The sequence below is a fragment of the Schistocerca serialis genome, chromosome 3 (assembly GCF_023864345.2).
Source record: "Schistocerca serialis cubense isolate TAMUIC-IGC-003099 chromosome 3, iqSchSeri2.2, whole genome shotgun sequence".
In the NCBI taxonomy this organism is placed as follows: domain Eukaryota; kingdom Metazoa; phylum Arthropoda; class Insecta; order Orthoptera; family Acrididae; genus Schistocerca; species Schistocerca serialis.
In genome coordinates this window covers 943,452,468-943,480,093 of record NC_064640.1, presented here as the reverse complement: position 1 = coordinate 943,480,093, position 27,626 = coordinate 943,452,468, and the positions used below count along the sequence as shown (strand labels likewise).

General features: G+C 43.1%; 1 protein-coding gene across 1 annotated transcript in view; it reads right to left on the bottom strand.

The window, feature by feature from the left end:
• The window catches only part of LOC126471289 (glutamate receptor-interacting protein 1), a 445,652-nt gene extending 418,575 nt beyond the window's left edge, over positions 1-27,077 (bottom strand). Inside the window, exon 1 of the mRNA XM_050099408.1 lies at positions 26,213-27,077. Within this exon, the coding sequence (XP_049955365.1) occupies positions 26,213-26,297 (85 nt within the window). The 5' untranslated portion in view covers positions 26,298-27,077. The remainder of the gene's footprint in view (positions 1-26,212) is intronic.
• Between the last annotated feature and the right edge of the window lie 549 nt (positions 27,078-27,626).

Genomic DNA, 27,626 nt, shown 5'->3' with positions numbered 1-27,626 from the left:
TGTAAAACGCAGTAATTTTAATAAGCTAGTGACAGCGAGACAAGAGCTAAGCGCCTCGTGTCAAGCCAAACAGTACTCTACAGAAACTGTGGAGGTTTCCACTGTTGCCTTACAGACGAACATGTGAAATTAAAGAAAGCCGCTTGGAGAGAAGAGATGGCTGGTGTCAGCAGCAGCAGGAATAGAGGCGGCCACGTGGGTCATTTCCTCCCCGTTATGAGCTGACGACGGCTCACGGCAGTCGCTCGAAGTGACTCATACGAACTGGCAGTGGCTCCGACCAGCCGCAGCACTAACCACACCCAGGGCTGCCAGTCCTATGTCGCTTACAGGGGATAGCTTTTCGTATGCATGGCGAACATAAGCAGCTCTCTACCTTATTTTCAGTATTGTTTTCTCCACTCTATTAACTACAAGAGTAATACAAAAAAGAAAACGTCAATAACATGAAAAGTTTAGGTTGTAGGCCAATGATGTAGAAATAAACAAACGACTTGAAAATTATGGTTAATAACGAAAACTTTATTTCACAATAATTAATAATAATTGGAGCTTTAACAGAGTAAATAGGTTGTGTGCAAGCGAAATAAGTTCTCGGTCTGGTACACAAATGGCGTAGATAAGAATGATTTTTTGTTTCTGAGTATTATAATTCAAGCTTGGAGTTGATCAGAGGGCTAGCTTTGACCATACTGTTTGTAAGGTAGTGGTATTTTGCCTGTTACGTTCAAACAGATTTACAGAAATATCGCACTATCGAAAAATCCTTGGTTATAGGCCGTTTATCGCCAACGGAAATTCATCCAAAGCCGTGAAGGTTTATAAGCAAGCTACTCCTTACTTTTCAACAATTAAGATATGAACGACTGAATGCAAATGTGCGGTATTTCTCTTGAAGGTAATTAATGCAAAGTACTCAGGAGGACGTCGTCATCAGGGAGAAACAAAACTAGCGTTCTACAGATCGGACTGTGGAATGTTACATTCCTTAATCGGGCAAGTACGTTACAAAAATTTAAAAAGGGAAATGGATAGGTTGAAGTTAGATATACTGGAAATTAGTGGTATTCGGTGGCAGGAGGAACAGGACTTCTCGTCAGGTGATTACAGGGTTCAAAATGGTTCAAATGGCTCTGAGCACTATGGGACTCAACTGCTGTGGTCATAAGTCCCCTAGAACTTAGAACTACTTAAACCTAACTTAACCTAAGGACATCACACACATCCATGCCCGAGGCAGGATTCGAACCTGCGACCGTAGCGGTCGTGCGGTTCCAGACTGTAGCGCCTTTAACCGCTAGGCCACTCCGGCCGGCGATTACAGGGTTGTAAATACAAAATGAAATAGGGGTTACATTATCGTACCCGAGATAGACACGAAGACCACGCGTACCACAGTAGTACTAGTTTATATGCCAACAAGGACCGCACATGGTGAAGAGATTGATGAAATGTATGATAAGATAAAAGAAATTATTCAGATATCTGGAAATTAGTGGTATTCGGTGGCAGAAGGAACAGGACTTCTCGTCAGGTGATTACAGGGTTAGTAAATACAAAATGAAATAGGGGTAACATTATCGTAGCCGAGATAGACACGAAGCCCACGCGTACCACAATAGTACTAGTTTATATGCCAACAAGGACCGCAGATGGTGAAGAGATTGATGAAATGTATGATAAGATAAAAGAAATTATTCAGATATCTGAAGGAGACGAAAATTTGATTGTGATGGGAGATTGGGGTTCGGTAGCAGAAAAAGGAAGAGAAGGAAAAATAGTAGTAGTCTATGGACTCGTGGAAGGGAATGAAAGACGAAGATGCCTGGTAGAATTTTACACAGAGCATAATTTATTCATCACTAACACGTGATTTAAGAATCAAAATAAGACTGCGTATGTGGAAGAAACCTAGGGACACCGGAAGATTTCAGATTGATTATGCAATAGTGAGACAGAGATTTCGGAACCAGATTTTAAACTGCAAGACATTTCTAGGGGCAGATATGGACTCTGACCAAAATTTATTGATTATAAACTGTAGATTAAAATTGAAGAAATTGGAAAAAAGATAGGAAATCAACAAAATGGGACCTGGATGAGTTGGAAGAACCAGAGGTTACTGAGAGTTTCAGTGGGAGTATTAGGCAAAGGTTAATTATAACAGGGGAAAGGAATACGGTAGTAGACGAATGACTAGTTTTAAGACATGAAATAACGAAGGCAGCAGAGGATAAAATAGATGAAAAGACAACGCCTAGTACAAATCTTTGGATAACACCAGAGATATTGAATTTAACTGATGAAAGGAGAAAATGTAAAAATTCAGAAAATGAAGCAGGCGAAAGGGAATACCAACGTTTAAAAAATGAAATGAATAGGTAGTGCAAAATGGCTAAGCAGGAATGGCTAGAGGACAAATGTAAGGATTTAGGAGCATATTTCGCTAGGATATAAATAGTTAGCGCCCACAGGAAAATTAAAGAGGCCTTTGAGGAAAGAGAAGCAGCTGTACAAGAGCTCAGATGGAAAACCAGTCCTAAGCAAAGAAGGGAAAAGTGGAAGGAGTATACTGCATAGAGGGTCTACACAAGGGAGATGCACTTGAAGGCAATATTATAGAAAGAGAAGTGGACGGACATGAAAATGTCATGGGAGATATGATACTGCGAGAAGAATTTGACAGAGTTCTGAAAGTTCTAAGTCGAAACAAGGCGCCGGGAGTAGACGATATTCTGTCAGAACTACTGATAGCCTTGGGACGACAAAGCTCTTTCATCTGGTGTGCAAGATGTATGAGATAAGCGGAATACCCTCAGACTTCATGAAGAATGTAATAATTCCAATTACAGTGAAAGCAGTTGCTGACAGGTGTGGAAAGTACCGAATTATACGTTTAATAAGTCTGGTTGTCAAATGCTAACACGAGCTACTTACATAGGGCTTGGAAAACTGGTAGAAGCCGACCTTGAGGAAGATCAGTTTGGATTCCAGAGAAAGGTAGGAACACGCGAGGTAATACCGACTCTATCACTTATCTTAGAAGACAGGTTAAGGAAAGGGAAGCCTATATTTATAGCACTTGTAGACTTAGAAAAACCTTTTGACAGTGTTGACTCCAGTACTCTCTTTGAAATTCTGAATATAGAAGGGGTAAAATACAGGGAGCGAAAGGCTATTGAAACCAGACCGCAGTTATAAGAGTCTAGGGACATGAATGGAAAGCTGTGGTTGAGAAGGGAGAGACACAGGGTTGTAGCTTGTCCCAGATTTTGTTCAATCTGTACACTGAACAAGCTGTAAAGGCAATTAAAGAAAAAAATTGGAGTAGGAATTAAAGTTCAGGAAAAGGAAATAAAAACTTTGAGGGTTTCCAATGACACTGTAATTCTGTCAAAGACAGCAAAGGACTTGGAAGTGAAGTTGAAGGAGGACGTAAGATGAATATCAACAAAATCGAAAGAAAGATAATGGAATGTAGTAGAATTAAATCAGGTGATGCTAAGGGAATTAAATTAGGAAACAAGAAACTTCCTGGCAGATTAAAACTGTGTGCCGGACCGAGACTCGGACTCGGGACCTTTGCCTTTCGCGTGCAACTGCTTGCTCTACCAACTGAGCTACCCAAGCATGACTCACGCCAGAATGGAAACATCCCCCAGGCTGTGGCTAAGCCATGTCGCCACCATATCCTTTCTTTCAGGAGTGCTAGTTCTGCAGGGTTCGCAGGAGAGCTTCTGTTAAGTTTGGAAGGTAGGAGACGAGGTACTGGCAGAAGTAAAGCTGTGAGGACGGGGCGTGAGTCGTGCTTGGGTAGCTCAGATGGTAGAGCACTTGCTCGCCAAAGGCAAAGGTCCCGAGTTTGAGTCTCGGTCCGACACAAAGTTTTAATCTGCCAGGTAGTTTCATATCAGCGCACACTCCGCTGCAGAGTGAAAATCTCATTCAGGAAACAAGAAAGTTACAGTAATAGATGAGTTTTGCTATTGAGGCAGCAAAATAACTGATGATGGCCGAAGTAGAGAGGGTATAAAATGTAGACAGGCAATGGAAAGAGAAACAGTTCTTAAGAAGAGAAATTTGATAACATCGAATATAGATTTAAGTTTTAGGAAGTCTTTTCTGAAAGTATTTATTTGGCGTGTAGCAATTTATGGAAGTGCAACATGGACGCTAAACAGCTTAAACAAAAGAGAATAGAAGCTTTCGAAATGTGGTGTTACAGAATATTGTTGAAGATTAGATGAGTAGATCACGTAACTAATGAGGAGGCACTGAACAGAATTGAAGAGGAAAGAAATGTGTGGTACAACTTGACGAAAAGAAGGGGTTGGTTCATAGGACACTTCCCAGACATCTAGGGATCATCAATTTAATATTTGAAGGAAATGTTGGGGGTAAAAATCGTAGAGGGAGACCAAGAGATGAATACAGAAGCAGGTTCAGAAGGATGAAGGTTGCAGTAGTTATTCGAAGATGAAGAGGCTCACACGGGATAGAGTAGCATGGAATCTACGGACTGAAGACCACAATAATAGGAACGTCCGAAAACTACATAGATGGAAATATGAAGCCTGTCTGGAATATCTGATTATGTAGGTATATAATCTGAAACAGTACAGTATGTTCTCCATGAAGAATGAACTACGAGCAAGTTTCTTGCAAGATGAGTTCCGTATTTTTTGAATAGTGAACGAAAGAAAATTTGGGAATGGATTTCTCAGCAATATTTAATCAATTTAAAAATCATCCGAATGTTTTGTTCACCGACTTGTTACTGAAGAGAAGACGAGAGTGAAGTAAGTACTCAATAAAAGACGCGTAACAGAAATCAAAGCAGTGAGTTAAAGTTGGCCTCCCTAGACTAAAAAATTTAAGTCGATTTTATGTAGCGGGTTGATTATAGTTGTCAAGGTTAACTGTGTAGACTCGAAACGAGGCACCCACCCTTCTCGCTATCCCAGCGCGCATCGTGGATCCTCTAGAAACTTGAACAGACTGAGTAGGAGGCTTGATTATCATAAAACTGACTGTTTCATTACTTATGTTTCTAGTTACCTCTTCGTGTCATTATTCTTATCCATAATACCATGCGCCTATTTAAATATATGACGATAGAAGCATGAATGGTATTGTTAAGGTTATGTCTAACGTGACAACATCGAACTGTTCGTACAAACACGCTCCCGCGGGCACAGAACATTCACTCAACACCCCTGTCCAGCACCTGGAAGTGTGGCACCAGAAATCGGTTTTCTTTTTGCGATGTTACATTGGAAATTTCGAAACTGTTATAATTAGCAAAAGGTTCTACGACTTTACGAAGTATCTGAGAAATAAATGCGGGGCATTAACGAGTAGACATTGATCAAAATTAATTGCGTCATTAATGAAATAAATATTTGGATACCACAGGTTAGGAGAACTGATCAATAAAACTGATATACGATAACCTGATTAAACACGAAGTTTAATAAAATGGCTTTGAGCACTATGGGACTTAACTTCTGAGGTCATCAGTCCCCTAGAACTTAGAACTACTTAAACCTAACTAACCTAAGGACATCACACACATCCATGCCCGAGGCAGGATTCGAACCTGCGACCGTAGCGGTCACGCGGCTCCAGACTGTAGCGCCTAGAACCGCTCGGCCACCAAGGCCGGCGCAGTTTAATAGCCAAAGTGGGAACTGAATATTTATATGCATTTAAGTATTTAACGAAGAAACAAATATATATTGGCAGACACTTACAGGCGTTATCCTGTCGTATGTACGAGTAACAAGACCGTCCTCATGTGGAGGCAAAACTTCGCATGCTGGTCTTCCACAGAATTCCTGTTACTTCTCTTTTACGTTTCTCCTTGGCAGAGTGTACCATGTTTAATAGAGGCTGTGACTCACATCGTCGCCGTCTGATAACATCAGATAATTATTTCTCTGGTAAATGTTTAAATTCATATCGTCATTATAGGCATTATAAAAATATTCAACTGTCAATTGCTTCACCGATTTCAGTCTCTTGTTACTCTTGAAAATATTTACTTTTTTGATGATCCTCGCACTCTTTTTGGGAGTAATAAATCTAGATTATGGTCACCGTATCTATTTTCTTGCTATTCCTCTTTTTTTAACGATGGAAGGTCGTTTCTACTGCTTGCCATACAACTTGGGGAGATCAACAGAAAACGCCATATGGTTCAAATGGCTCTGAGCACAGTGCGACTTAACTTCTGAGGTCATCAGTCGCCTAGAACTTAGAACTACTTAAACCTAACTAACCTAAGGACATCACACACATCCATGCCCGAGGCAGGATTCGAACCTGCGATCGTAGCGGTCGCTCAGTTCCAGACTGTAGCGCCTAGAACCGCACGGCCACTCCGGCCGGCATTGCAAACTCCATATGCCACAACAGAGATTTAGGTGTTTTTAGATATGTCTGGTGTCATCTCTGTTTGCTCTAATTCATCTGTTTCTTTTATGATTAAAGATTTTTTATTTCACAGTTGATTACTACACTTTGTCACATAAACTTAAATTTTGGATTGAGAGTAGAATTTATCCTGTTTGATCTTTCTAGTATTGTTTTTATTAATAGTGAGTTTCGCAGCTTCTGTGCTGCTATTGGCATATATAATGACAAATTGTTGCCCATATATTTTAGAGTGGTCCCATTTAAGTCAATGGAAGAACAAAGATTAATATTTAACGAGGAGCGAAGTCAGCCTTGTCCTCTTCAAGGTGCTACACCGCAAAATACACTGACGGAAAAATATCACAATACCAATAAATAATTAATGTAGAGTAGTGAAATTTCAGGAATACATTTTTCTAGGTTACATATTTCAGTGATTAATGTTGCAAGATTACAGGTTGATTTCAGCGCGAGGTAAGCCATTCTAAATGTGTAATGCTGGTACGTTTTAATGCTTGCATTCAACATTCTGACGGTTACACCAGTTGGTAAACTGGTGTAACCGTCAGGATGTTGAATGCAAGCGTTAAAACATGAATGCATTGTGTTGTACAGGTGCCAGATGTCAGTTTGTGGAATGAAGTTCCACGCCTGTTGCACTAAGTCGAGCAATATAAGGACGGTCGACGCTCGCTGTGGATGACGCTCGAGTTGTCGTCCGATGATGTCCCGCATGTACTCGATTGGAGACAGATCTAGAGTTCCAGTAAGCAGACAGGCTCGTTGCAGGCTCTCAACTGGCCACCTAACCAACACACGGTCATCACTGGCATCCAGACAGAACCGGCTTTCATCAGAAAGCACAACAGACCTGCACTCCGCCGTCAAATGAGCTCTCGCATGACACGACTGAAGTCACAAATTGCGGAGGTTTCGGGCCAGTGGAATACACGCTGCAGAGCGTCTGGCTCGGAGCTGTCCTTACAGTAACCGATTTGTTAGAGCTCGTTGTGTCACTGTGGTGCCAACTGCTGAGCAGATTGCTGCTACCGATGCAGTACGATGCGTCAGAGCCATACGCCGAATACAATGTCTGTCTCCTCGGTAGTGCCACGTGGGATTCTGGAATCAGGTCTTCTTGCAACTACACATTCTCGTGAACACCATTGCCAACAATCACGTACAGTGGCTACATTCCTGCCAAGTCTTTCCGCAGTATAGCAGAAGGAACATCCAACTTCTCGCATCCCCATCACACGACCGCATTCAAACTCAGTGAGGTGCTGACAATGACATCTTTACCGCCTTGAAGGCATCCTTGACTAACATCAACTCACCACGCCAATCTCAAAACTCGCTAATGCTCACTACCGTTACAGTGCGTATTAAAAGCAAACCTGATTTGCACCCTTATAGTGGCGCTAGTAGCGCAAGTTTTATGCGGCTGTCGCGAAATTTATATACACGAAATTTGAATATACATCATCTTTCAGATGTAGAAACACGCTTACCAACTTCTGCTTATCTCGCACACCTCCATCTTGATGCTCCATGTAGTACCGGCAAACCACGGGAACAAATTGTTGATGGTGTACAGCAGCTACCAGCTACAAAATGGTCTAAGGTTACTTTATTCAAAAAGTACCCTTACCCGTTTCGAAATGACAGTGTTTAACAGCTGGCCGATGTGGCCGAGCGGTTCTAGGCGCTTCAGTCCGGAACCGCGCGACCGTTACGGTCGCAGGTTCGAATCCTGCCTCGGGCATGGATGTGTGTGATGTCCTTAGGTTTGTTAGGTTTAAGTAGTTCTAAGTTCTAGGGGACTGATGTCATCAGATTTTAAGTCCCATAGTGCTCAAAGCCATTTGAACCATTTTTTAGAGTTTATCATCAAATGGCTTGCATGTTTTCGTGAAAACACGTGTTGCGCCTGGAACATATGTGTTTGCAATTTACCTGCAACGAATCATATGCATGTTATTTTTATATTTTCACTCATTTACTCACTCACACTCACACAAACACACACACACACACACACACACACACACACACACACATACACACACACATACATGTACGTACTCTAGTTTTCATTATTAAACACTTTTGTTGGGCCACAAAACAAATTAGCAATGCACACCACGTGACTCGACTCACAATATAGAGAACAAACACAGAGTCACTCCAAAGTAAAATGTGTTTTGACGAAAGCATAAAAGCTGTCTGATGATGAATTGTGTCAGTTCGAAACCAGTAACGGTATGTTTTGAAGAAAGTAACCTAAAACCAATTTGTGGCTGGTTGCTGCTGTACACTATCAACAATTTGTTTTGCTTAACAGCCAAGGTATCTATATTTGATATAACTGCAACAAACCACAGGAAGTTTAGTGAAGTAATACAAAAGACGAAGGACCGTCCCATCTATAGCTAAGAGGGAAATAACACAAAGGTAGACTTTCCGTGGCGCAAACGACTGAAAGAAACCAGAGTCCCCTCACTTATATTAATATATAGGTAGCCACAGTCTGCAGACCCACCTATGTATTAGTGTAGCCAAAGTCTGCAGACCTTTCTTCACAACCGTAGTGCTAACTGCGATACTGATAATGACGAATGCTAACTTCGATTTTGTGTACCGTAAGGTTTGATTTTGTCATAGTTTTAATGCTAATGAAGTTTTAAAATCAGCTTCATGACACATGTACTTATCAAATTTTCAAACGAATGCTTTTGAAAAGCTGTATTTCTTTGATCTGCCATTTCTTGGAAGTAACGCTAAAGACATGTATTAAACACTGATATGAACAAATTATTATTCATTACAACAACGTAAATATTTATTATTATTACTATTATTATTATTATTATTATTATTATTACACTACTGACCATTAAAATTGCTACACCACGAAGATGACGTGCTACAGACGAGAAATTTATCCGACAGGAAGAAAGTGCTGTGATATGCAAATGATTAGCTTTTCAGAGCATTCACACAAGGTTGTCGCCGGTGGCGACACCTACAACGTGCTGACATGAGGAAAGTTTCCAACCGATTTCTCATACACAAACAGCAGCTGGTGAAACGTTGTAGTGATGCCTCGTGTAAGGAGGATAAATGCGTACCATCACGTTTCCGACTTTGATAAAGGTCGGATTGCAACCTATCGCGATTGCGGTTTATCGTATCGCGACATTACTGCTCGCGTTGGTCGAGATCCAATCACTATTAGCAGAATATGGAATCGGTGGGTTCAGGAGGGTAATATGGAACGCCGTGCTAGATCCCAACGGCCTCGTATCACTAGCAGTCGAGATGACAGGCATCTTACCCGCATGGCTGTAAGGGATCGTGCAGCCACGTCTCGATCCCTGAGTCAACAGATGAGGACGTTTGCAAGACAACAACCATCTGCACGAACAGTTCGACAACGTTTGCAGCAGCATGGACTATCAGCTCGGAGACCATGGCTGCGGTTACCCTTGAGCTGCATCACAGACAGTAGCGCCTGCGATGGTGTACTCAACGACGAATCTGTGTGCACGAATGGCAAACGTCATTTTTTTCTGATGAATCCAGGTTCTGTTTACAGCATCATGGTGGTCGCATCCGTGTTTGGCGACATAGGGGTGAACGCACATTGGAAGCGTGTATTCGTCATCGCCATACTGGCGTATCACCGGGCGTGATGGTATGGGGTGTCATTGGTTACACGTCTCGGTCACCTCTTGTTCGCATTGACGGCACTTTGGACAGTGGGCGTTACATTTCAGATGTGTTACGACCCATGGCTCTACCCTTCATTCGATCCCTGCGAAACCCTACATTTCAGCAGGATAATGCACGACCGCATGTTTCAGGTCGTGTACGGGCCTTTCTGGATTCAGAAAATGTTCGACTGCTGCCCTTGCCAGCACATTCTCCAGATCTCTCACCAATTGAAAACGTCTGGTCAATGGTGGCCTAGCAACTGGCTTGTCACAATACGCCAGTCACTACTCTTGATGAACTGTGCAATCGTGTTGAAGCTGCATGGGCAGCTGTACCTGCACATGCCGTCCAAGCTCTGTTTGACTCAATGCCCAGGCGTACCAAGGCCGTTATTACGGCCAGAGGTGGTTGTTCTGGGTACTGATTTCTCAGGGTCTATGCACCCAAATTGCGTGAAAATGAAATCACATGTCAGTTCTAGTATAATATATTTGTCCAATGAATACCCGTTTATCATCTGCATTTCTTCTTGGTGTAGCAATTTTAATGGCCAGTAGTGTATTATCTTAGACAGCTGTGTCACTTTAAAATTGGGGTCGGAGTGTTCGTCAGTTGAATTTGGGAGGGGGAAGTGGGAGGAAATAGACTAGCGAACTGTGAACCACCTCCTCCTTGAAGCGCCCTACCAAGGGCTCATTGGTTCCATGCCGCGACCAGACGTCGATGTTATCCGTGCCAAAGGTGGACCATTACTGTCTCTGAGCAGAAGATGTCATAAATGTCGTGTATATATGGGTCAACGAGCCCCGCGTTTACCAGTCATCACTCTTCGCAGTAGGAAATAGTGACACCTGTCACTCCACTCGAGCTCTCCGTGAATGAGTGCTAGTGAAGTTACATGGTGAGATCAAAGGTGTTTTGATTTGACGGAGAAGACAAACCTTATTTACTTCATACAAACATCTGTAAAAGTGATATTTTCGGTTAGGTGGACACAATGACCATCATAGCGTTGAGAATTCTTTGTTCAGTGCATCAACGAGAAGTAGCGTGGAGTTCTGTCTTATATTGTACTCTGTCAGCGTGGTAATGAGGCAGTATTTAACATTCGAAAAACATCACGAGAAAAGACAGTCATCGTTATTGACAGTGACAAACGAAAAGTTAATACATCTACCAGCAATAGCAACATCGTTAAGTTAAAGAGAAGTAAAAAACGAAGACTTGAATATGAAATCTTCCAGTAGCATATACAGGCAAGGGATTGTCAGAATTATTTTATAAAATGCTTCAGTATCGATTATGGGCTGAATTCTACGTCATTTTTCAATAACTGAATCTCGCTAATTTTCCCTCCGACTATCGTTCAGTATAATTCTTGAGGATAGCTAGAGAGCGACGGTCTTCTGGTTTAAGTGACAGTAATAACAACTGAATTGTCTTCAAATCAAGATATTAGACTAGTGTTGGGTATATGTCATCAGTACATCCATTGGACATATTTCTAAGCTACCGTGTAAATATCCAAAGTGCTAATAACAAAATGAACTCAGTAAAGGAAAGCGGCTATGAGAGAGTTATAATATTTGAGCTTGCTGTTCACAGTCAGTCGCTAGCGAGGCGAAGGGCAACAAGACCGCGATGGAAACTTCGACTTTCGGTGAACTCCAAGTAAATATCTTAACGAAGACATATTTTTGTTTCTTCCACCTCTACTTTTAAACAGTTTCCCCAGCTGCCATGGGAGAATCTAATGCCTTACACTGCAAGTAGATATTTTTCATAAATGAAATTTCACCAGCTGGAAAAGATCGCTTCAGTATTATGTAAATAACTCGAAACTTAGACAGGAATCGCATAAACGACCTCCACAATTCCGCAGTGATTCATTAGCCTCTTAGATGCAAGGCAATGACAGTAAGCGAAATGGTATGAATACCGCGATGCAAATGAAAAATGGCAAGTTTCACAATTAAAAACAAACAGAAACCAGCACTTTTTCTTACAGTAATGAACAGCAAACCAGCGTAGTGAAATATACTCGTATTCAGAGAAAAAGAACACCTTGAACTACTGGAGATAGGACGTTTATATTTACAGGACATATACATTAGTATGTTCTGCATAAATGATCAGCATTTCAGTAATTTTGTCATATACTGTAAACATAATGACTTGAATGTTGACAAGCTTAAGGCTGTTGGGAGCCACCAAGGGCACCCGAAGGTATCAAACCAGAGACACATTGCGGAGAGCAGGCAAAAGTGATAGCGTTTAGGTTATTGGAGATAAATAGTAACACCAGAACCCTGCAAATTGCAGACACTCTGGGCAGCTGTCCCAGGGGAGAAATTTCACTTCAGAGAATTAAATTGCAATTCCATCCACACTCTAGACGCTGTTATAAGGTGTCACTATAGAAGATGGCCACGAAAAGGCACGTCTTTGTAGAGGCAGCAAGCTTGGTACTTGCTCCTGAGAACTGCAACGTCAGTGGGTTTACACAGGTTAGAGTAGTACAACAGTAGTCCCCACCCACTGAAGGAAGGAGGGCGGGGCCAGGTGACGTAAAACACGGTTGTTGCTGGCCATAATAGGAGTGGCAGTGACGTTTAGCTTTCAGCTGAACGCTGTTGATACCAAACTTGTGTATGTTAATGTAAAATACAGAAGCATTCCTTCCTACCGAGTAGGAGTAGGGGAGGAATTTAAATGTGGTTGGACAGGGGCGCCCTGGAGGTGCAGCGAATCGCCAGATTGGCCGACGCTTGTGGGGTGCCGGTGGATTGGTGGCTCGACTATAGGAAGGGACAAATGGTGCGCCACCACGATTCTTTAAAAACCTATGTTTTTGTATTCAGAGGGAGTTCTCAGATCCCTGGCACGCTGACCCCGTGTCGCTCGTGGCCAGCCTCGGTAAGCTCCGACATGTCTATTTTTGTCACTTGGAGTGCTGCTCTCAAGTTTGTACTTAACGTGTTGATAGTGTTCGCTGCTTCTGTTGTCACTCACCCCGTGGCTTCAGACACTGACTTTTGTTGTACAACCAATTGCCTCCTTCACTTTTTCTAATGTTCAAAATTAGCCTTCATTGTATTAGTTAGGCTGATCGCAAATAAATAGTGATAATCAGGCCCCTGAATGCTATGAGCCTGTTGCTGCAAGCATCCTGTCGAGTCCCAGAATCTGCGTCTCTCGTAGGTGCCCTGTGGCAGTGTGTGGCGCTGATCCAAGTCACCAGGTTGCCTTCACTGGGAATTGGTCTTTCTGCATTTGCTCATCACCGGTCGGAAATTGCAGACATAACACAAACTACCTGTCATCCCTCGGTCGTGTGTCAGGACACGACCACCTCGGTTCGGCATGTGTGCTGTTGCCTGGAAGGAACAGGATCCGCCATGGGCCCTGATAACATGTTCCATGCTTGATGGAATCGAGGTGTATAAGACGCGAATGGCCTCGTGTGGTATAGCGATCCATGCTGCGTTCACCTGGTTTCAAAGCTCATCTGTGGTGGTTGGCGTTGGGTCACAGGATTGCACTCGTCGTTTCACCATATGCCACACATTTCCGATTGGCGGCAAGTCTGGTGATCTGCCTGGCCAGGGCCAAAGGCTACAATCCAGTGACACCAAGAAGGCACGTGCTTGTGCAGCAACATGTGGTCGTGCATTGTCTTGCTGAAAAATGGCTTCAGAGGTTTTGTGCAGAAAGGGTATGGCTACGTGTCGCAGGTGATGCTGCACACAGCGTCTTGGATACGTACCAACTGTGATTTGTGGTTTTACCCAATAGCACCCCGCACAATAAGACCTTGAGTTCTCACTGTATGTCTTGTGCGAATGCAGTCACTGTGATGCCACTCCCCTGCCTGCCGCGAACCAAAATGTGGCCATTATTTTCAAACAAACAGAACCTCGATTCGTCCAAAAACACTATCTGATGTCATTCCCGCCCCAGTGACATCGTTCCATACACCATTGCCGTCTAGCATCATACTGCACATTTGTCAAAGGTAGGGGAGAAGTGGACGACGCGTATGTAACGTATGGTGTAATAAACTGTGAAGGACTATCAGCCCTGACATTGTACGATGTGTTACACTGTTCCATTGTTGCGTCAGAGCCGAGGAGGACGCAAATCTGTCCTGCAATGCCATTCGGATGAGGTGTCGATCTTCTCGGGTGGTGGTCTGGGTGGAGCAGTCTGACCCATCTCGTCGTGTTCTACGACCTTCCGTGCACGATTCTGCACACAACAGTTGCACTGCCGAAACACTTCGTCCCACACGAGCAGCAATTTCCGGGATGGATGCATCACATTTTCTCATGCTGTTAACGAGTCCTCTTTCAAACACACTGATTTGACGGTGCCGTTCGCGCATACGTCTGCGAGGCATCCTGTGTGTGTGCTCTAGTCACACTGATCCATTACTTTCGGTATACAGCGACAACGAGAGCCACAGGTACATTTGACAGGTAGGTGGTGTTGCGCCGCGATATCGATGTTGTCCTTGAACCCGCGGGCCGACATGGTTCAAATGCTAATCATTTCTGCAGAACATACTAATGTCCATCTCCCGTGAATATGAATGTCCTGTCTATAGTCGTTCAAGGTGTTTTGTTTTTTCTGAACATGACTGTACACCTGACGTAGTCATTCAAAGGTCAGTAACTTATTACCGATATCGACATGTAGAAGCAAAATTGAGATAAACAACGGAAATCCAAGAATTACGGTCTGGTGACTAAGAGAAGACTAACAAAAATCGACATATTGTAATATTCCTTCTGTCTTTCAGATTGACGCCAGAATCACGAACGATAATCAGTTAGTCAGGGCCCGCATCTCGTGGTCGTGCGGTAGCGTTCTCGCTTCCCACGCCCGGGTTCCCGGGTTCGATTCCCGGCGGGGTCAGGGATTTTCTCTGCCTCGTGATGGCTGGGTGTTGTGTGATGTCCTTAGGTTAGTTAGGTTTAAGTAGTTCTAAGTTCTAGGGGACTGATGACCATAGATGTTAAGTCCCACAGTGCTCAGAGCCATTTGAACCATTTTTGAAGTTAGTCAGGGCGGAAAAAAAGCATTCAACATATTACACAAATGGCCATTAAAATTGCTATACCACGAATATGACGTGCTACAGACGCGAAATTTAATCGGCAGGAAGAAGAGGCTGTGATATGCAAATGATTAGCTTTTCAGAGCATTCACACAAGCCGGCCGGTGTGGCCGTGCGGTTAAAGGCGCTTCAGTCTGGAACCGCGTGACCGCTACGGTCGCAGGTTCGAATCCTGCCTCGGGCATGGATGTGTGTGTTGTCTTTAGGTTAGTTAGGTTTAATTAGTTCTAAGTTCTAGGCGACTGATGACCTCAGAAGTTAAGTCGCATAGTTCTCAGAGCCAGAGCCATTCACACAAGGTTGGCGCCGGTGGTGACACCTACAACGTGCTGACATGAGGAAAGTTTCCAACCGATTTATCATACACAAACAGCAGTTGACCGGCGTTGCCTGGAGAAACGTTGTCATGATACTTCGTGTAAGGAGGAGAAATGCGTACCATCGCGTTTCTAACTTTGATAAGGGTCGGACTGTAGCCTATCGAGATTGCGGTTTATCGTATCGCGACATTGCTGCTCGCGTTGGTCGAGATCCAATCACTGTTAGCAGAATATGGAATCGGTGGGTTCAGGAGGGTAATATGGAACGCCGTGCTGGATCCCAACGGCCTCGTATCACTAGCAGTCGAGATTACAGGTATCTTATCCGCATGGCTGTAAGGGATCGTGCAGCCACGTCTCGATCACTCAGTCAACAAATGGGGACATTTGGAACACAACAACCGCCTGCACGAACAGTTCGACGACGTTTGCAGCAGCTCCGTGACCATGGCTGCGGTTACCCTAGACGCTGCATCACAGACACGAGCGCCTGCGATGGTGTACTCAACGACGAACCTGGTTGCACGAATAGCAAAACGTCATTTTTTCGAATGAATTGAGTTTCTGTTTACAGCATCATGATGGTCGCATCCGTGTTTGGCGACATCGCAGTGAACGCACATTGGAAGCGTGTATTCGTCATCGCCATACTGGCGTATCACCGGGCGTGATGGTATGGGGTGCCATTGGTTACACGTCTCGGTCACCTCTTGTTCGCATTGACGGCACTTTGAACAGTGGACGTTACATTTCAGATGTGTTACGACCCGTGGCTCTACCCTTCATTCGATCCCTGCGAAACCCTACATTTCAGCAGGATAATGCACGACCGCATGTTGCAGGTCCTGTACGGGCCTTTCTGGATACGGAAGATGTTCGACTGCTGCCCTTGCCAGCACATTCTCCAGATCTCTCACCAATTGAAAACGTCTGGTCAATGGTGGCCGAACAACTGTCTCGTCACAATACGCCAGTCACTACTCTTGATGAACTGTGGTATCGTGTTGAAGCTGCATGGGCAGCTGTACCTGCACACGCCATCCAAGCTCTGTTTGACTCAATGCCCAGGCCTATCAAGGCCGCTATTACGGCCAGAGGTTCTGCGTTCTGATTTCTCAGGATCTATGCACCCAAATTGCGTGAAAATGTAATCACATGTCAGTTCTAGTATAATATATTTGTCCAATGAATACCCGTTTATCATCTGCATTTCTTCGTGGTGTAGCAATTTTAACGGCCAGTAGTGTAAGTCTCTTCTGTGGGTGCCAATGAATTAAAACCAAACTAAAGTCTGGCCGAAAAAGCCTCGGGAGGCCCAACGGTACTGAACAGGCGCCCTGTTATCCTCAGCCTGTTGGCGTCACTGTATGCGGATAGGGAGGGGCATGTGGTCAGCACACCGCTCTCCCCTCCATTGTCAATTTTCGTGACCGGAGCCGCTACTTCTCAACCAAGTAGCTCCTCAATTTGCTTCACAAGGGCTGAGTGCTCTCCGCTTGCCAACAGCTGTCAGCAGCCGGAAGGTCGCACATTCAAATGTTTGCCAAACCCAACAGCGCTTAACTGCGGTGATCTGACGGGAACCGGTGTTACCATTGCGGCAGTGTGGGTGCCACTAGAGTTGTATGAAATATTCACTAAAATGTTCCTGTCAAATACTGGCACGTTAATAATGAACTATGCAGAAGTGTTAAAGTGACTGTGCCCAGTCTGTTACGTCTCATGGTGTCAGTGTAGAACCCTGTAGAGTAGACTCATATAGGCTTGCTGAAATTTCAAGTAGAGTTAGAAGATCATTGGACCATACATTAATGTCAAACTTCGTCACTCACGGAATGCATCTTTTAGATGCGATCAGTTTTCAGGCTGATAATACATGCGTTAGTTAAGGTATTTCGTTAAAAGAGACACGAATGTAATATACACAATCACAAGTTTAATTCCTAACCACCTGTGATTTCTAAAGTTTTTCAGAGGGCCGTGAATACAGAAGGCGAATGATCGACTTCTGATTATTGGGAGAATTTTAGGGAAATGTGATACATCTGTAAAACAAACGGCGTATGGAACACAAGTGCGACCCATTCTTGTGTACTGCCAGCATGTTTGGGATCCCCACGAAGTCGGATTAAATGAAGACATCGAAGAAAATCGGATGTGGGCTGCTAGATTTGTTATCGGTAGGTTAGATCAACACGCAAATATTACGGAGATGCTTTGGGAATTCAAACTGGAATTCCTGAAATGAAGGCGACGTTCTTTTCGAGGAACACTGTTGAGAAACTTTAGAGAAGCGGCATTGGAATCTAAAAATGGCTCTGAGCACTATGGGACTTAACATCTTTGGTCATCAGTCCCCTAGAACTTAGAACTACTTAAACCTAACTAACCTAAGGACATCACACAACACCCAGTCATCACGAGGCAGAGAAAATCCCTGACCCCGCCGGGAATCGAACCCAGGAACCCGGGAGCGGGAAGCGAGAACGCTACCGCACGACCACGAGCTGCGGACATTAGAATCTAACTGCAGAACGGTTCTATGCAGCCAGCGTGCATTTCCCATAAGGATCACCAAGATAAGGTAAGAGAAATTAGGGCTCTAACGGTGGCATATAGATAATTGTGTGTCACCAGCTCTGTTTGGGAATGCAACAGGAAAAGAAATTACTAGTAATGTAATATCTCGTTACCCTCAGACATCAATGGATTGTTGACAGCAAATATCGTCTGTAGATGAATGTACTATGAGGTGGTGATTAATATTCGCAATTGCGTAAACATGTGCATGCCAGATGAACTTTTGTTAATCCGAAATATATCAATTATTCTTTTCGAATGCAATAAACAGGAAGCCGAACGCTGTCCTCCTGTGTCAACAACCCGATAAGATATATTAACCTGAGGTACTTCGGTTTAATGAGCCGAACCTAATTCAGTTGTAATGTTAGATCTTGAGGACGGCGACTTGTTGACCCAGACAGGTCACTTCGACGTTCGAGTAGCTGGTTCTTAAAATTTACATCGTTTACTTCACTCAGAAATTTTTCGGAATTTTATACTGACATACATCTCACAAGTAGTTTGTGTTACAAATATAGTTAGTAGAAAAGTTAGTGCTAAGTTGAATTGTCTCTACTACTCCTTATGACGACGACAAGCAATGCCCTACTAGAAAAAGTTATACGATGATTTATAAATGTTATTTAACACATGAACGTCATACTTGACGGAAAAAAAACTATATGCACTTTTACACCAGCCAAAAATAAGTAAAATAATTCCATATGATAAAGTACGAACTATAAATTTCTCCTTGATGTAGAGAGTGCTGTAACGTGGCATAACTCTGGAATTTGATTCTAGAAAGAGGTTTTTAGCATCATCAATGTTTATAGGTATTTTAAAAAAAAACTACGAGTGTTTCTTTCTGACTAATACATTTCCGAAGCTGAAATTAAAGACCATTTCACTTCGGACAGTACCTTGTAAGTAAATTACCCCACCAGTTTTATGCTGACTTTATGCAGACGACTGAAAGACTCTTTCCAGCCCGAATAAAAATATGTTAATGATGGAGAGCTCAATCTGATGACTGATTTCCTACGATAGAGCTCTCTCTGATAGCTAACACCATTTCTCGTATCCTACTTACTTTAAGCAACTGATGCAGTACACTGTTTAGGCAGAACACTGTGGACCATCCATCTTACGGAGGCAATGTGCATGGGATAGATCACCTAGATGATACGTGACTATGATACGAAAGGTCTGTAACAGGTGCCGGGGATATAGAAAAATTATTCAGTGCAAACTGTGAGCACTTTGTGATCGCCCAACGTCCATATCAGGGGGTGATGCGAAAAGTCGATGTCTATTTCCGGACGTCGTCGTTAAGCGAATGGATGACAGAATCAACTAGCTCTGATTATGCTGCGTCCAGAAACTTGAGTGTAGGAGCTTTCCCCTTAATGGTTAGTACTCTGCGGTGTAGCGAACTGCTTCAACGGGAGGTGCGAGTAATCCAGAGCAAACGGATCTTCGCACATTGTTGCAAATAGTGTTTCGCAGCAGATTACCTTGTCATTTGCACTTGATCGCCGACGAGAGCGTCAGTTTTGATTGCTGTGGTACAGACGCTATATGTGCTTTCCGACCGTTGTGTTTCTGACCCTTTTGTAGGTACCGCATGTACCCTGGGACTTTCGATCAAACAGTTTTGCACAGTGGGTTTTCCGATCCCACAGCTGATTTACGCCACCAATTCACTTGCACTGGATGTGTTGTCTCAGTCAGACAGTGCCCTCAACGACAGCCTTCATTTCTTTATCGTTTCGTAGGCCTAAACTACTTGAGTTCCCCATACAGTAACTAATGGAAATAGTTACAACAACGAAAGGGAAGCCGTGTCTTCTCATAGATGGTAGCATATTGAGGTAGCAAGTTGAGACCAAAATTTTGATGCGGGACACTGGTGGTCAGAAACTACCAAAAAATTGGCCTGCAAAAACTACATAAGCTAGAGCGCATGCGCGTACAGCAAGTTTTTCAACGTTCTCACGCTCTCTGCGCACAAACTATTAGTTCTAGAGAAAATTAGTTCTGAAAACATCCCCTAGGCTGTGGCTCAGCCATGTCTCCGCAATATCCGTTGTTCCAGGAGTGCTAGTTCTGCAAGGTTCGCAGGAGAGCTTCTGTGAAGTTTGGAATGTAGGAGACGAGATACTGGCAGAATTGAAGATGTGAAGACAGAGCGTGAGTCGTGCTTGGGTGGCTCAGATGGTAGAGCAATTGCCCGCGAAAGGCAAAGGTCCCGAGTTCGAGTCTTGGTCCGGCACACAGTTTTAATCTGCCAGGAGGTTTCAGTGTATCTACAGGATGGAAAAAAGGTAGAAGCCGACTTCGGAGAAGATCAGTTTGGGTACCGGAGAAAGTGCGGGACAATACTGCCCCTTCGAATTATCTTACAAGGTAGAATAAAGAAAGGCAAACTTACGTTCATACTTTCCCTACATTTAGAGAAAGCTTTTGACAATGTGGACTGGAATTCATTCTTTAAAATTTTGAAGGTTGTTGTTGTTGTGGTCTTCAGTCCTGAGACTGGTTTGATGCAGCTCGCCATGCTACCCTATCCTGTGCAAGTTTCTTCATCTCCCAGTACCTACTGCAACCTACATCCTTCTGAATCTGTTTAGTGTATTCATCTCTTGGTCTCCCTCTACGATTTTTACCCCCCACACTGCCCTCCAATGCTAAATTTGTGATCCCTTGATGCCTCAGAACATGTCCTACCAAGCGCCCCTTCTTCTCGTCCAGTTGTGCCACAAACTCCACTTCTCCCCACTTCTATTCAATACCTCCTCATTAGTTATGTGATCTACCCATCTAATCTTCAGCATTCTTCTGTAGCACCACATTTCGAAAGCTTCTATTCTCTTCCTGTCCAAACTATTTATCGTCCATGTTTCACTTCCATGTTACACTCCATACAAATACTTTCAGAAACGACTTCCTGACACTTAAATCTATACTCGATGATAACAAATTTCTCTTCTTCAGAAACGCTTTCCTTGCCATTGCCAGTCTACATTTTATATCTTCTCTACTTCGACCATAATCAGTTATTTTGCTCCCTAAACAGTAAAATTCATTTACTACTTTAAGTGTCTCATTTCCTAAACTAATTCCCTCAGCATCACCCGACTTAATTCGACTACATTCCATTATCCTCGTTTTGCTTTTGTTGATGTTCATCTTATATCCTCCTTTCAAGACACTGTCCATTCCGTTCAACTGGTCTTCCAAGTCCTTTACTGTCTCTGACAGAATTACAATGTCATCAAAGAACCTCAAAGTTTTTATTTCTTCTCCATGGATTTTAATACCTACTCCGAATTTTTCTTTTGTTTCCTTTACTGCTTGCTCAATATACAGATTGAATAACATCGGGGAGAGGCTACAACCCTGTCTCACTCCCTTCCCAACCACTCCTTCCCTTTCATGCCCCTCGCCTCTTATAACTGCCATCTGGTTTCTGTACAAATTGTAAATAGCCTTTCGCTCCCTGTATTTTACCCTTGCCACCTTTAGAATTTGAAAGAGAGTATTCCAGTCAACATTGTCAAAAGCTTTCTCTAAGTCTACAACTGCTAGAAACGTAGGTTTGCCTTTCCTTAATCTTTCTTCTAAGATAAGTCGTAAGGTCAGTATTGCCTCACGTGTTCCGATATTTCTACGGAATCCAAACTGATCTTCCCCGAGGTCGGCTTCTACCAGTTTTTCCATTCGTCTGTAAAGAATTCGTGTTAGTATTTTGCAGCTGTGACTTATTAAACTGATTGTTCGGTAATTTTCACATCTGCCAACACCTGCTTTCTTTGGGATTGGAATTATTATATTCTTCTTGAAGTCTGAGGGTATTTCGCCTGTCTCATTCATTTTGCTCACCAGATGGTAGAGTTTTGTCAGGACTGGCTTTCCCAAGGCTGTCACTAGTTCTAATGGAATGTTGTCTACTCCCGGGGCCTTGTTTCGGCTCAGGTATCAGGGGTAAAACACAAGGATCGAAAGGTAGTATACAATTGCACAGAAACCAGACGGCAGTGATAAGATTCGAAGGAAATGAAAGGGAAGCAGTGGTTGGGAAGGCCTTGAGACAGGATTGTAGCCTACGCCCGATTATATTCAATCTGTAGATTGAGCAAGGAATGAAGGAAGCCAAAGAAAAAATTAGAGAAGTAATTTAAACTCAGGGAGAAGAAATAAAAGCTGTGACGTTTGACAGTGAGATTGTAATTCTGTCAGAGACAGCAAGGGACTTGGAAGTGCAGTTGAACGGAATGGACAGTGCCTTGAAAGGACGATATAAAATGAACATTAGCCAAAGCAAAACAATGGCAATGGATTGTCGTCAATTTTAAGTCAGGCGATGCTGAGGGGATTAGATTAGGAAATGAGACACTAAAATTAGTTGATGAGTTTTGCTATTTGGGCAATAAAATAACTGATGACGGTCGAAGTAGAGAGCATATAAAATGTAGACTGGCAATGGCAAGAAAAGCGATTCTGAAGAAGATAAATTTTACTAACATCACATATAAAATGTATATGTTAGGAAGCATTTTTGAAGGCATTTGTCTGATGTGTAGCCTTGTACGCAAGTCAAACGTGGGCGATAAAGAGTTTAGACAAGAAGACAACAGAAGCTGTTGAGATTTAGTTTTACAAAAGGAAGCTGAAGATTATATGGGTAGCTCACGTAACTAATGAGGGGGTACCGAATAGAGTTGGGGATAAAAGCAATTTATGGGGTAACGTGACACCAAAAGGAGGGAACTGTTGACATGACACATCCTCATACATCAAGGAATCATCAGGTTGGTATTGGACGGAAGAGTGTATGTGTGTGTGTGTGGGGGGGGGGGGGGGGGGGGAATTTCAGTCGGAGAGAAAGAGACGAGTACAGTAAGCATTTCAAATGGATGTGGATTGCAGTAGTTCTTGTTCTTCGAAGATGAAGAAGCTTCCAACGGTTAAAGTAGCGTGAAGAGCAGTATAAACCAGTCTTCGGACTGACGACCGCAACAACACCACCATGTTGACTTTACAGGTCACAAATCCCCTGGTCGGATAGCCCACGACACCGTCAGGGACACACTGTGACTGAATCGTGGAAGAATGTGAACGAGTGCTTGGCCAAATGAGCCTTCCTTTCTATTAACTTACAGCCATGAACGACTCAGCAGACATTGTGTTGTAGGAGAATGGTTGCCGTATCCATGAGTGGGTAGCCATCTTACGCCACAGTGGACAGTCTCCTGGATCTGCCTTGACCTTACCACCTCCTGTGACACTTTCCAATAGAGTGGTTTCATGTGTCACATGTTCAGAATCATCCTATACTAGTTTGACGAGTGTAATTATGAATTTCAGCTGATTTCCTGGATCACAAACACTAGCTTAAAATGGACACCTAGCACCTCCTGCCTCTGGTTACTTATCGATCACTAGCATAAGCCATTTTCCGACGAACTGCGGCTAGTGTGCTTCCTAAGAAATGGATCAGAACACATACGTATGTGGTCACAATCTTCTAGCTGATTAAACTATACTGACAAATATTATTTGCTATCAGTGCTGAGATTCAAGACACGCCCCCATTGCATGTTTTTTGATCACTAAAGTAGAATAAGACTGAAAGTTATTTTGTGTTTTCTCCGTATTTTCAAACATGCCCCTTATGTAAGGACACACTATGCATGCGGGAAATACACTCAGTGTAAATAACAATCCTAATGAATCTTTGCCAAAGTTTCTAAATTCTAGGCGCTTATTACCAACTGATCACAAAATATGCGGTTCGGATCGTGTAGTTAGGAGAAATATTTTCTACTCAAACTTGGGAAGAAAGCTTACCTACGTGTGTAAGGCAGAAATTAGCTACATAAATTTGTCAACTAACATGTTTTAATTAACCATATGGTCATAAAACTATGTGTTTTGGACATTCGCCCATTTATGGTACGTTATTATGTGTAACTTCAGCGTAAAGCATATTTATACACTACAAAATAAAGTTGATCTTATCCCAAACTACACCATTGTAGTAGTCTGTCTGTTGCTTTTGTGTGCAACCCTCACGGCCGCAAATTCTACACATCCAAAGCGATTAAAGGAAGCTGCATCCAAGGCCTTTGTCCAGAAAGCCTCTAAATTCACATTGAATACAGAACAGTTCAATAAATAAACGAACATAATCAGTAAGAAGACTATAGATAATGGGTAGAGCCAAATAAAATTTTAATCTGTCCACAAGAAGGTTAAGCAAAACACATATGAACATACATATTCTCCATATCAGCATTAAGAAATAGCCAAGAAAACTGCTGCAATAGTGTAAGTTAGGATAAATTCATCATTCATGTGGCAATAGTATCAGTAGTTGCTGTACAATAGTTAAAGGTATTTAAAATCAGCCTTTGTAACTACAAAAAACTGCATGTTAATATTACCGTACTCGATTTAAAACATAGTCAGTGATAGAATTTTGGTCTGATTTTCACCTGTATCTGGAAGTGTTACCTGCTTGCTGATTCTTCTGCTATTCCTAGGTTTGACACGAATTTTTTCTTTTTTGCCAAATTTCAGTTTTGTTTACACCGCCACACATTTCTTGACTTGAATCACGGCAAAATACTGCGCCGTTAGTGTTCGTGTAAGATATTCTGGGTAAATATTCAACCAGATGTGAGCAGAAATCAGACAAAAATGCTATTAAATGTTTTAAGTAAATGAAAGAAAATGTGTAAGGTAAAATAAATACGCATTTTTCAGATATTGTGAAGACGAATTTTAAATACTTGTAATACGTTAAGATAGGTTTGATATTATCTGATAGTGTATAGTGTCATATAAATGTAATAAGGCACTAGGTGATGGACAGAAGTCAGAAACACATAGTTCTGTGACCAGAGGACCGATAAAAACATGTGAAGTAGTTATGTTTTGTGACTGGTTGCGGCCATTAGTATAGAGCTACATTTTCGTCACTTTCACCGACAATCAGGACTCAATAATGCTCACAGTCATGGGAATCCAGGTCCATCTGTTATGCGAACAACTGTCGTTTGTAAATTCTCAAACATGTTTCAGAACCTCTGTGCCATTATCTGTTCTATAAAATGCAAACATATATTAAGCAATAATTATTGTAACGAAATTACGTCTAAAACCAATCTACTGTGGTTATTACCTTATTTTATAGGATCCGCTTTACATTACTGTATGCCGGTCGTTTGTTATCTGCAACAAAATTATGTTACTGTCAGTTGGTTGTCTAGTTAATAATTCACTTTGTCTATAAAAGTAATTTTGTTGCGTGATTACATACAATATTTTCACGCAACAAAATTACGTTTACAGACAAAGTGAACTGTTAACCCACCATCTAAAGTCACAGTTTGGTGATGAGAAGCTTCCAGTATACAAGAAGGTAAAGAGGGTCGTACAGAACTCAACAACGTAGAAAATGAGGTAATAACCACAACAGACGTGAACTGTTTTTAGATATAATTTTGTTAGAATAATTAGTGACTGAATTTTGCTGAACTAACTAAATTTACCCACTGATGATGGAACAAAGGTGCTGAAACGTGTTGGCATTCATAAACAACAGTTGTTCCCATGATAGAGGAACCTGAATTGCAATAATATGGTGTAAAAACGCGGCTACTGCTAGAATTTCGAAACCAAAAACCAAATGATGATGACAGTTCACAATGTTTGGGAAGGTAAGTGATGTCCTGTCTTTTCTGGTCAAGTTTTGAGACCATGTGTTGGGTTAAATATCAAGTATGCTGTGTCCTACAGCACCAGGATACAATACACTATGAACTGCGATTGAGTGGGTATTTAAGGATCGCCAATTTTTTCTTCAATAGGAACAGGCTGTCTTCCAGCCCTGAGCTTCACCCACTTTTTTATTTCCATTCGTAGCAATAGATACAGTACCCTGCACACGGAAAGTACTCGCTATAGTAATTCCCACTAAACAGGTACTTGCGTCGAAAACAGGCAACGGGAAACCATCTGCACCAGGAGTTTGTAACTAAACCACGTGGTAGGTTAGTGCATGACTTACAGGTGGAGCCGCGGCGCGCACGGCCCTCCGCCTTCTGCTTCAGCCTGAGAGAGGAGAACATGGCCACTGCGCCGCCGCACGGCATCGGAGTCTCCCGCAAAGCCCGTTCCCCAGCCAGCACGCGCCGAAGTATGTGGCCGCGCCGAGTCTCACATGTGGCTGCTCAGCACCCAGTCACACAGCTTCACATCGACTCAGCTTCGACACTCGTATCACCGTGAATTATTTCCCAATTCAGCCTACACACTACAGTTCTAAGTCAGTTCTCGTGCTGCAGATACCTGCTAGTTCTCGTGGCTGAACGTTACACGACCTCCTGCTCTATCCTTAATGCGGTGATACCTGCAATCCGGACATAAACTCCACTATATTTGTTCACTGCTACTGAAGATAGAATATCATATTAGTCCCATATCACCAAGTCCGCTCGAGTATCCGTTAAAGCACTCTCTTATCCGCAGAACAGAATATTCCTATGCTAAAGTCTTTGGCTACTGTGGCTGGTCATGACAGTCCCTAGTAAGCTGTACCGGCAAAAAACAAATTGAGCCAATATTACTTCTAACTGCGCCACAGATTTTCCACCCTATATAAAGATGATAACATTGCCGTAGGGGAGAAAATTAAGAAAACAGCGTGCGAAGAAATATTTGCTGAGCGTGATTACAGAAAAGGGGCAGCCAGTGACTTGTCACGGTTTAGCACACACTTATAACGGCAGGGAGGAACGGACTCTCCTGCCTGGGGTTGGTGTACGGGAGCGCGCGTCAGCCGGTGCGGAACTTTTTATGTGAGGCAGTGCGCTAACACGAAAGCCGGCGGCGGCGGCGGCGGCTGCGGACAAAGGCAGCGAGCAGCGTCGTGGCGACGGGTCGGCGCCCAACTGCGGCCTCGCCGGCGAGCGCGCGCCGCCACCGCTAAATATAGACGCCTAATTCGGGACGCCGCCCACCGCACACCGAGCTGTGCGTGTCCCACGGCGCGCGACAGCTGCTCCCCTGACGACTTCCTTTATTCCACCCTTCGCGGCGCCCCACGCCTTCGGCCTGTCACGTTGTCGTCGGCCCGACGCTCTCGCCCTGCGCCGGAATGAGGTGCTGCCGAGGCGTAATGTTGGCCTCGTACCTCGCGGGAACGCAGTACATTCTCGTGATAGGTTGTGCCGGAAGAAGGAAGGAAGGGTACAGTCGCCAAGCGGCTCGAAATAACTGATTATGGAGCAAGCAGGGACACTTTCGCTAGCGCCTCTTTCGGAGGCTAGTTTATGTAGCGATGGATATTTTGCAACCCTTTTTATGTTCATTACACAAATTAATTGTAAACAATGTACTATATGGATCCGAAATTAATGTAGCAATCTTCAGGAATGTAATTAAAATACACTGTAATTGTTTCTTTTTCATAAAATTTATTC